Genomic DNA, 11,403 nt, shown 5'->3' on the forward strand with positions numbered 1-11,403 from the left:
GACGGACAACGTGTTGAGGGACAACACGGGGAACTCGGAAACCGAAGCGCAAGCAGCAGTGAACGGTGCTAGAGAAGAGATTGCTCCTTTCTCAATGTCCCCGCCCGTGGCCTGCCTCACCAGACTGAACGAGTCAGCAACGAAGGACAACGGAATGACGAAAATCCCCAATGTGCCCCTTATTGCGTCAAACGTTACACCACATTGGGGACACAAGTCCCCATGGGCTATCACAAGCTATCGGGCTAGAGTTGTATCGATAACAGCACAATAAGATCTGCCAGATTTCTGAAACGTGTTTTCATGAGGATCGGAGGCCGGCAAGAAAGGATTGAATTCAGGGTCCAAAGGTTACCTTGTTGTCGGTGGGGCAAAAACGAGGCCGCCAGCACCATTTCAGCCGCCTATGCCCTTGGGTCGCCTGGTAGAGCACCCATAGGTGGACTCGTCAAGCCAGCCGGTCCATGTCATTAATGCTGGGAGCAGCTCGGCCGTGCCGGGCTCCTGGGAACTTTGTTTCCATTTTCTAGTGATTAATAGAGAAGAGAAGCTGATCTGACCCTTAATATCAGTTTCAGAGCCCAGGCGGCGGCGCGGTAGATGCCTTTGCAAGGGTTGTTTCCTTGACTTTTGGGGCAGTCACTGGAGGGCGATCCCGCAACAGCACCACCCCCACCACCCACATGGTAAGATGCTGTGAGATTGGGTTTTGTTTCGGCCTTTTTGATGGGCTTGCGTCTAGATTGCCGTTACGATGAGACCTGGAGATCGGCAGTCGGACCACCTATGCAGCGGCATGCGACTCGGGAAAAGGGTCCTTCTTTTTTTCCATGGATGCGCTGGCCTGTGACTGGCAAGAGAGCGTGGCGCTGCTCTGCTCTGGACTGGGCGGAATGGACACGTTTGTGTCGATCGCTCATCCGCCATTGCCAATCATTGAATCCCTGAGAAGGTGAAATGCTTGCTGTCGAGGGGGTGTGCTCCCTGGTGCCTGAATCGCCTGCATTTACAGTACTTTTCACCTTTGGGCGCCGATCGGCGAGGGAAAGATGCATGCTGCATGGCGTCTCGTGCCGCATTCTCTGGAATTGCGAGGCAAATGCTTCGTCAAGTCCACGATAACTACCTTCGGGACGTGAAGCGGTTGACAGGTGGAAGATAGGGGCCAAGCTATAGTGGCGAGTGAGTGGTCCCTACGGCACGCTGGCACACACGCCAGACGGAGAGCTATCAGAACGCACCAAAGATGCAGTTCCACACTCACAGCAGCAAGTGCGGGCCGTGACGACTCTGAGGTATCGATACACGAAGACATGGCAGGCTAAGCGATGGGGCCACCTCCACCGCCCCTAATAGAGGAATCCAATGGAGGCGCGGACCCATGTCGATGGCGCTCTGTCACTCGCTGCAAAATGGTACGGGGAGGCTTGGAGCGCCGTATCAAAAAAGCAGATCCAATTTGAGACCGCCCCAAACAATCCACACCAGATGACGTCGGTGGCTAGGCGAAGGTCGGTATGTGCTAGGGAGGCACATTGCGGGAGTGATGGGAATAACCCTAGGCTATATTTTGAGACAGACGCGAGCGACACGTCCGGGGGCGGGTAGGTGATTGTAGGGAGGCTCGGGAGGGATGCGAAAAGGAGGCGGTCAGAAGGTTTAGTCTGCCAAAGTCAAGTTGAATGCAGAGTCTCACCTGACCATCGCGGGTAGGAATGAAAGGGTTGACCCTGCTGATCGCTGGCTCGGTTTTGGGGGGTCGTGGACGACTCGTGTTCGTTGTCCAAAGCTGACGGGTTTTGCGATGGGATAATGGCGATCAACGATCTACCAAGGAACCCCTTGGCCAGTGCAGCAGCCACCATTGTGTCCGATCGAGGCCAGCGGTTTCCGGTCCTCAACAAAGAATTATGAGGATAGAAAGACAGGAAAAGGCTAAAGGAACCATCGATACGTAATTGGAGGCCGAAAGTCCCGTTGATTGGGATTCCTTCATTCATTCCTTTGGATGCCCTGCCATTTCAGAACCGAAAGCAACGTGGAGATTGCCCTACAGAGTCAAAGGCAGGGCAGGGTATCATCTTGTTGGACCGTGCTTGCGGGCTTGGCACAATGCACCTGCTGGGAATGCGGAGAGATGCTGTGCTCTGATTGATGAGATTCCCATGCGCGGACCAGGTAAAGCCACCCCAAAAGGGCCAGTATCGGCACGATATCAAGGACCCTCACAGCTTATCAGGTGAGTTATCGATCCAATCTATCGAGCAATCACCAATTGAGTGTGTGGCTGGCCCGGTACGACCTGCAAACTGCAACGGCCAATGCAAATGCAACAAAAAATCCGGCGAGCGGGCAGTATGATGAAGTGGGATGAGGTGAGTGATTGGATCATCGTCATTGCTCGTGGCAGGATTTGTCGAGGAGGACACCGGCGTTAGATCTGGTTATACGACATGCAGACACGCTTGACTCGAGAAAAGAATGCGCAGATTACCTCACAAGGTAGAGTAGTTCCTGTCTGACCGAAGTACAGTGCCTCTCACGGTATAAGGCAGGTAGTAAGAGGGAGGGCATCAAGCCTCACGAAACAAAGACCCCTGGCGGAGCTGACTCGATCACCATTCATATGATCATCTTCAAGAAGACTGGTACCTGCTAGAGACTACCTAAGCAGGGAGGTAGGTACCGGTAGAATGACGGAAGGAAACTACGACCCGACTGCTTGACTTCAGCCTCCTTGCCATTCTGATATCTGGCTGGTACGTTTCCTGTGGTGGTAAGGCTTCAAGGATGAAGGCACGTTTTGCACTTACCTTAACTGCCAGACCTACCTAGGCTCCTAGGTACCTTAAGCGCAGCTACGAGGCCAACCTGGAGCGATAATCTTCTGCCTGGCTACCTACCTTGGCCGTATCGCAGAAGCACACTCGCTCACTCAAACAAACACTGATCTCGGAAAGGTACCGGTACCTGAGGCCCTACACCTAGCACCAGAGCCCCACAAACGGCTTGGGTGCTCTCAGCAGCAAAATGGAGCTCCTGAGGAGCACCTTACCTGTCTTGCATTGGGGCTACCGTAGGTAGCTCGCAATACGGAGGGAACGGCACGCCCACAGCAGTAGCAGGAGCAGCAGCAGCAATGCGAGCAATGCTGCTGTTGCGTAGCACTGCGTGGTGCCGGCGTAGTATGCAGTAGGATCTCTGTTTCGTCTGTCAAATCGATTGCATTGGTCTGGCCCGCGCCGGGACTACCGCAGGCCGTCACAGAACAGAGTGGCAGTGGGAGTGGCTCGGGTGGGCAAAGGGGGAGCCAGGAGAAGCCCGTAGGCCCCGTACAGAGTAGACAGGTGTGGGCTGGTGGGCTGGTGGGCACCTAATGTGGGCGGGCTACAGGCCGGTCGGAACCTCCATCTCGCAGAAGGAGGGCATGGAGGGCAAAGAACCCACCACCCAAGAGTGTGACTAGTCCCAAAAAGCGCCTAGGCTGGACGGACGGACGCCTCAAGCGGCTGGCACTGGAATTAGCTATGTCACTGTGGCCGCTACCGGTACTATCTAGGTACCTGGTCACTGGTAGAGTAGAGTTGAAAAGTCGCATTAACAGAGCGATGCCGATTGACGCCGCGTACTGCGATAAATGGTATTATACCTACCCATAGTTGAAGCAGGTACCTAAGCGACCTGGTCCTGGTCCTGGTCCTGGTCCTGGAGCTGGACTGACATTTGCTTCTACATAGTATACCAACACCACCCTATATCTGCCTACATAGTACTGCAGTACTGCGCATTGCCTACCTAGGTACTCTTGTGATATACGGTAAGTCTTTGTAGAAGTAGATGCCATACCACATGCATACCCGCTTCTTGAATGGTGCGACTCGTCTGTCTCCTTCGCGTCGACCAGCCAGAGGAAAAAGGAAAAGAACCGTCCCCCAAGCCCCCCTCCCCCCGGCCTCCTTCCGACCATTCAAAAGTCGCCGGCGGCGTTGCACCCTTGCGGTTGTGCTTGACCTCCTCGGAAGAAGGACTGGGCTGCAGGCTGCTTGCTGCTTGCTGCTTTGCTTGCTTGCTGGTCGTTCTCGGCCCAGACAGACCCAGAGCCTGAAGGGATTGACTGTTCCGAGAACCGAGAGTGAGTGTCTACGCAGCACCTCAACTGAGCCACAGCCAGAGCCAGAGCCAGAGCCAGACACCTCCAGACTTGACCAGCCCAACTCCCTTTCGGTCAACCCGTCTAACACTGACTGCGCAGTACAGTACAGTAGGTACATCACGATACCAGACAATGAGAGCTCTCTAGCCCATCGTTGTTGTTTTACATTGCAACCCCCCGTGTATTCGCCTCCGCCATCAAGCCGTTGTTGCCTCAATCATCATCTCATTCCCGTGCTCCTGCCTCGGCCGCCTTCACTTTAGCGGAAGGCGCTACTGTCACGTCGCTGGCTTCAAAGTCACTCTACCTTGCCTGACATCACTTTACATTTCAGCGAACACAATGCATTCGCCCTCGAAGTGCTCTGCCTCGTTGCAGGCTCTGCACACGGCGAGGGATTCTACGTAGAATTAATCAGTGCCGTGCCTCGCTTGCCTTTCCATTCTGCGGCGGAAAAAGGGGCTACCATCAGTTGCTCGCGCCAGGACAAGAGACCAAAAAAAAAGTCACGACAAATAGGAGACGGACCGGGCTGGCGTTCGTCTAGGTACAGTACTTAGGCCAGTGTAGTGGCGATCTGTATCCCTACTAGCACGCCCGCCCGGGCGAAGTGACCGTCTCCCCTCCCACCACCACACCTGCACTCTTTCAACCCCCCTGCTTGCTCATCTGTTCTCTCTATTCTGTCTGGCTGGCTGGCTCGACTAACGTTAAGAGGAGAAAGAGACAATCAGAGAAGAAAGAGACCGGACGGCGGTGCTGCCACGGAGTCCTGCTGCCCATTCATTCATTCATTCATTCAGCCCCCTTCTCCGCTTCTCTCTTCACCCAGCCGTCGCCGGTACCAACCATTCTCTCCCGCCTTCCTTCCTTATCTAACCCACCAGACGCTCTTCTGTTAGACACACTGTGCAGAGTGGAGGCAGGCCCAGCAATTGCTTGCTCTTGGCTTCCGTTCCTCAGCTTCATCTCATCACACAAACATCCTCTCCGGCTCGATTCGATTTCTGATCTTTACCTGTGAGGAGCCTCTTTTTCTCGTCTCCGACATTCCTTTTGTACTATCGCAACCTCTGCCGGCCTCGAGACAGCGGCGTGCTGTGTGGCCTGCTCTCTACATTCGCCATCTCCGTCTCGGGCGCTTCAGCCGGAACTTCTGCTCACTGATCCTCCGAGCCTCAGGAAAACCGACCCATGCATTCGCCAGTCACACGCCGATAACTGCCTCCCTGCCCAACACGCTCCTTGACTGCTGTCGCCTCGACGGCAAGTACGGGCACATTCAAATATATCAATCATGGCCGACGACGCGGCCTTGGCCGCCATCACGTCCATCGTGAAATCTTTGGCCGCCGATCCTGGCGCCGCGCCTACCGTTCGTGTTGGGGCCAAGAATCATATCAAGCTGCCTGGCCGCGAGACACATGAGAAACAGTCGCTGGAGCGCGAGCTGGCTTCGCTCGTATTGAGAGTACAGCAACTCGAGACCCGAGCCAGTTCGGCCGGCGCCACAAACTTCCCCGACACCCCCAACGAGACTTCTGATTCCCTTTTTGGTGATGACACTTCATCGCCCTCAACTGCTGTGAGTCGGACTTCGCTTAAGACTAAGCTACCGGGCATCGTCCGCAATGGCGGCGTCAAAGATCGTGGTATTAAAACAAACCAGCTCACCGAGGATGCCCTCGAGGGCTTGCGAGAGCACATCGATGATCAGTCGAAGCTGCTTGACAGCCAGCGCCAGGAGCTCGCTGGTGTCAAGGCTCAGCTCATGGAGCAGGAGCAGCTACAGGAGAAAGCCCTTGCGATCATCGAGCAAGAACGTGTCGCGACCCTGGAGCGCGAGCTCTTCAAGCACCAGAAGGCGAACGAGGCCTTCCAGAAAGCCCTCAGAGAAATTGGCGAAATTGTTACCGCCGTCGCTCGTGGTGACCTCTCGAAGAAGGTTCGAATGAACACCGTCGACGTGGATCCCGAAATTACGACTTTCAAGCGCACAATCAATACTATGATGGATCAACTGCAAGTCTTCTCCAGCGAAGTGTCTCGAGTCGCTCGCGAAGTCGGAACCGAAGGTATTCTGGGTGGCCAGGCCCAAATCGAAGGCGTGGATGGCACATGGAAGGAATTGACAGACAACGGTAACTTTCTTTTGCATCTCAACCACCAAGTCGCATGCTGATAATCTATACAGTGAACGTGATGGCTCAAAATCTCACCGATCAAGGTAAACAGTCTTTCTTTCTTGAGTAAAATTGTCCTGTGTCTGACTTGATTCAATAGTGCGTGAGATTGCTTCCGTCACAACTGCCGTAGCCCACGGCGATCTCACCAAGAAGATTGAACGTCCCGCCAAAGGTGAAATTCTCCAACTTCAACAAACTATCAATACCATGGTGGACCAGCTTCGTACTTTTGCCTCGGAAGTCACCCGTGTCGCCAAGGATGTCGGAACTGAAGGCAAGCTTGGTGGTCAGGCTGATGTCGAAGGCGTCAAGGGCATGTGGAACGAGCTGACCGTCAATGTGAACGCCATGGCCGATAATCTCACGACTCAAGTGCGAGACATTATCAAGGTCACAACAGCTGTCGCAAAGGGTGATTTGACACAGAAAGTCGAAGCCGAATGCAGGGGTGAAATCTTTGAGCTCAAGAACACAATCAATTCCATGGTGGACCAGTTGCAGCAATTCGCCCGCGAAGTCACGAAAATTGCTAGAGAAGTCGGTACCGAAGGCCGCCTTGGCGGGCAAGCTACGGTGCACGATGTTGAGGGCACTTGGCGCGATCTCACAGAGAACGTCAACGGCATGGCCATGAATTTGACCACCCAAGTGCGAGAGATTGCCAAAGTTACAACTGCCGTCGCGAAGGGCGACCTTAGCAAGAAGATTGGAGTCGCAGCGCGGGGAGAGATTTTGGATCTGAAGAACACTATCAACACTATGGTTGACCGTCTGTCAACGTTCGCTTTCGAAGTGAGCAAGGTCGCTAGAGAAGTCGGCACTGATGGAACTCTTGGCGGTCAAGCCCAGGTTGACAATGTGGAGGGCAAATGGAAAGACCTCACAGAGAACGTCAACACTATGGCGTCCAATCTTACATCTCAGGTGCGAGGAATATCTACTGTCACCCAAGCCATCGCGAACGGCGACATGAGCAGAAAGATCGACGTGGAAGCGAAGGGGGAGATACTCATCCTTAAAGAAACCATCAACAACATGGTTGACCGTTTGTCTATTTTCTGTAATGAAGTGCAGAGGGTGGCCAAGGATGTGGGCATCGACGGCATACTTGGTGGCCAGGCCGACGTTGCAGGACTCAAAGGGCGCTGGAAAGAAATCACAACGGATGTCAACACTATGGCAAATAACCTGGTATGTCTCCACGCATGATGATTGGTGATGAAGAGGGATTTGACTAACCTTTATAGACGGCACAAGTGCGAGCCTTTGGCGATATTACTAACGCGGCAACGGACGGAGACTTCACAAAGCTTGTCGAGGTTGAGGCATCCGGTGAGATGGATGAACTGAAAAGGAAGATCAACCAGATGGTGTTCAATCTCCGAGATAGTATACAGAGGAATACCCAGGCCAGGGAAGCGGCCGAATTGGCGAACAAGACGAAGTCCGAATTCCTGGCCAATATGTCGCACGAAATCAGAACACCTATGAACGGCATCATCGGCATGACACAGCTCACACTCGACACCGACTTGACTCAGTATCAGAGAGAAATGCTTAATATCGTCAACAGTTTAGCCAACAGTCTACTAATCATCATCGACGACATTTTGGATTTGTCCAAGATTGAGGCTAGAAGGATGGTTATCGAAGAAATCCCCTACACACTTCGCGGAACGGTCTTTAACGCGCTGAAGACTCTAGCGGTCAAGGCAAACGAGAAGTTCCTAGACTTAACGTACAGAGTGGACAGCTCAGTACCGGATCATGTTATTGGTGACTCTTTCAGGCTGAGACAGATCATTCTCAACCTTGTTGGAAATGCCATCAAATTTACGGAACATGGAGAAGTCAGCTTGACTATTCAGAAGGCTGTTGGCATGCACTGCTCTCCGCATGAGTACGCCATTGAATTTGTCGTTTCAGACACTGGTATTGGTATACCGGCTGACAAGCTCGACCTCATCTTCGACACCTTCCAACAGGCTGATGGCTCTATGACCCGGAAGTTTGGCGGCACTGGTCTTGGTCTATCGATTTCCAAGCGCCTGGTCAACCTCATGGGTGGTGATGTTTGGGTCAAGAGTGAATACGGAAAGGGTAGCTCTTTCTACTTTACATGTGTTGTTAGATCGGCTGATGGCGATATTTCAATGCTGGGCAAGCAACTCAAGCCGTATATCAACCACAAGGTGCTTTTCATCGACAAGGGCAAGACCGGCCATGGTTCGCAGATCAAGCGAATGCTTGCTGGCCTAGGCCTTGAGCCGATTGTTGTTGACTCGGAGCACCACCCTACCCTGTCGCAACAGATGCAAGAGGATAAGACACCCCCCTATGATGTTATCATCGTGGACTCAATCGATACCGCACGGAGACTCCGGTCGATCGATGATTTCAAATATCTCCCGATTGTTCTCCTGGCTCCAGTTGTCCATGTCAGTCTGAAGTCCTGCTTGGATCTTGGTATAACATCCTACATGACTACACCCTGCCAACTGATTGATCTTGGCAACGGCATGATTCCCGCTCTGGAGAACAGAGCTACACCTTCTCTCGCCGATAATACCAAGTCCTTCGACATCCTGTTGGCAGAAGACAACACCGTCAATCAGAAGCTGGCCGTTAAGATTCTCGAGAAGTACCATCATGTTGTCACTGTCGTTAGCAACGGTCAGGAGGCCGTCGATGCTATCAAGCAAAAGAAATTCGACGTCATTTTGATGGACGTTCAAATGCCAATCATGGTTAGATTCTCCTTTGTTTCTGCCCTCGTATCGACCTTGGACTAATTAGGTGAATTAGGGTGGATTTGAAGCGACGAGTAAGATTCGTGAATACGAGCGTAGTCTCGGCACTCAGAGAACGCCGATTATCGCGCTGACAGCCCATGCTATGATGGGTGATCGAGAGAAGTGTATTCAAGCACAAATGGACGAATATCTGTCCAAGCCGCTACAGCAAAACCATCTCATCCAGACTATCCTGAAATGTGCTACCTTGGGCGGTGCTCTGCTTGAGAAGAACCGAGATCGAGACATTTCGCGGCAGGTAGATGTCAAGGCAACCGGGGCTATCAACGCTGATACACCATCCGAATACTTGCGGCCTCCCCTGCCCCGATTTGCAACAGCCGCAGATCACCAAATCACTGGCATGGACAGTCCTGCGATTATCACCGCAGACCAGGAGGATCCACTGTCAAGGGCACGTAATTGTCTTTCCGAACCCAGGGACATATAGCTAACGCGACGGGTCGTGTAGCTCATTTTCAGAGCCAACAGTACTTGAAGTCACCAGCGAGAGTCTTTTCGACTGAATCCTTGTTGAAGCATGAGATGGAAAATCTGATATCAGCACCTTTTTTATTTTTTTGACACTACAGGATAGGGGGGTTCTTAACGTACACGATGCTGCCTACTTCCGAGGGAAGACAGCTGTTATTGCATGTCATACCGGCGTTTTTGAATATGGTTTCCATTGGTTTCTATAAGGAGTTGTCGATGCATCATTACCACGTCGGCTAGGCGTCTGCTCTCTCACCTCCTGTCAGTTTAGAGGCAGACGTCTTCTGAAGAGAGTGTGTATTGGGGATGGGGCAAAGGAGGGGAAATTTGGCATCACAGCGCCTTGTTTTGTTTTGGGATCGGGCAGACGGAGGACTTTGGCTGGCTCTCACGGGGCTCTTTTTTATATATACCGCCTTTTCTTTTTTTTATTACTGAGCCCTGTTCAGCTCGCTCTACGTTCTACCTCGATTTTGCGTATCCGTCTGCCCAACCCCAGCACTTTTACAAGGAAGGGTCGCACAGGGAAGTTTTTCTTTGAAATAAGGGGTTTTCCTGTTGATTATCTGTCTGTCTGTCTATCCACGAGCGTCTTGTTTCCCTATCTGCCGAGTCAAATCACGGGTTGTTCGGAAAGGGCCTTTTTGACATGAAGGAAACAGAGTGCCCTCACATGAATGATACGTCTTGTTGTCTTTCCAAATCCGTCTGATCACCTGCCATGTCATTCCCAAAATCTTATGGTGCGCGTGTGTCTTCTCTCCTCAGGAGCGGAATGGGTCATGGTGAATCAATCGTATGCCTCGGCCTCGTATGATTGATTGCTTAAAATATCGTCATCTCATGAGATGGCGGAATGTCGAGGGCAATGCCTCTCCGTCCGTCCGTCCGTCCGCCCGCCCGCCCACTTATTCTTTGTATTTACTCCATCTGCACAAGCAACAAGGTTTGATCTATTCGTGATTGACTTGAAGCATCTCGCCAAGTTGCCCCCACTGACTGACTTCACATAGATGTGCGATGATTAGCACGGCCCTAGCACGCACACACACACACACACACACACACGAGGGAGCAAAGGATTATTCGAGGCAATTCGTGATCTCTGTTCTCTATGATGCTCAATTTTGCAACGGTCGGTCTCCCTAGAAGAAGACCCCCGGACCGGTCAGGCGTGGCTGGACAATATACACAAACGAGACCCAAGAAAACGATAAAACAAATCCCTCACGTTGAACAAGAGAGGCCCAGATTCAAGCGTCTCTCAATTTCAGAAATCCACGATAAAGACCATTTCCCATAAGAACAGCGGCTCTGCTGGCACCAACGGGCCCAAACTTGCAAATCCTGTCAAAACCATACCATATCTATAATAGATAGATATTTGCCTCAAGCTCACATTCATGAAGCTGGCATAAAAAAAGATGATAACAACAACAATAAAACAGACCCAGAATATACCCCATTCATAATGTTGGTCTGCTTGTTGGCCACCCAAACGCCGGCCCGATTTTTAATCCTCTTGATGATGGTTAAATGTGTCCCAGATTGTCTTCCCTCGAAGCAAGCTCGTGTATCGTTGCTGGGGAGGATGTATTGAGTCCTGGCCGGTTTTTGTCCGGAGGGGGTATATCCCTATATAGAAACAAGATCCTATGATAGTAAAAAATAAAATAAAAATGCAGCAAAAAGAGGAAAGTATTTGACGTTAGAGATGAAGATGAATATGAGGAGGATAATGATGCTGATAATGAAAAGGCCGTTGCACCTATGATGT

The 11,403-nt window shown here is 51.9% G+C and overlaps 1 protein-coding gene across 1 annotated transcript; it reads left to right on the top strand.

The window, feature by feature from the left end:
• Positions 1 to 5,450: 5,450 nt before the first annotated feature.
• UCRPA7_7215 (putative sensor protein gacs protein) lies at positions 5,451 to 9,658 on the top strand (the record flags this gene model as incomplete). Its single annotated transcript, XM_007919749.1, has 6 exons — positions 5,451 to 6,294; positions 6,348 to 6,380; positions 6,437 to 7,530; positions 7,587 to 9,086; positions 9,145 to 9,550; positions 9,624 to 9,658. The coding sequence occupies 6 exons, from the start codon at positions 5,451 to 5,453 to the stop codon at positions 9,656 to 9,658; spliced, it is 3,912 nt and encodes a 1,303-aa protein (XP_007917940.1).
• Between the last annotated feature and the right edge of the window lie 1,745 nt (positions 9,659 to 11,403).

The sequence above is a fragment of the Phaeoacremonium minimum genome (genome assembly GCF_000392275.1).
Source record: "Phaeoacremonium minimum UCRPA7 unplaced genomic scaffold PA7_03_scaffold_504, whole genome shotgun sequence".
Lineage (NCBI taxonomy): Eukaryota > Fungi > Ascomycota > Sordariomycetes > Togniniales > Togniniaceae > Phaeoacremonium > Phaeoacremonium minimum.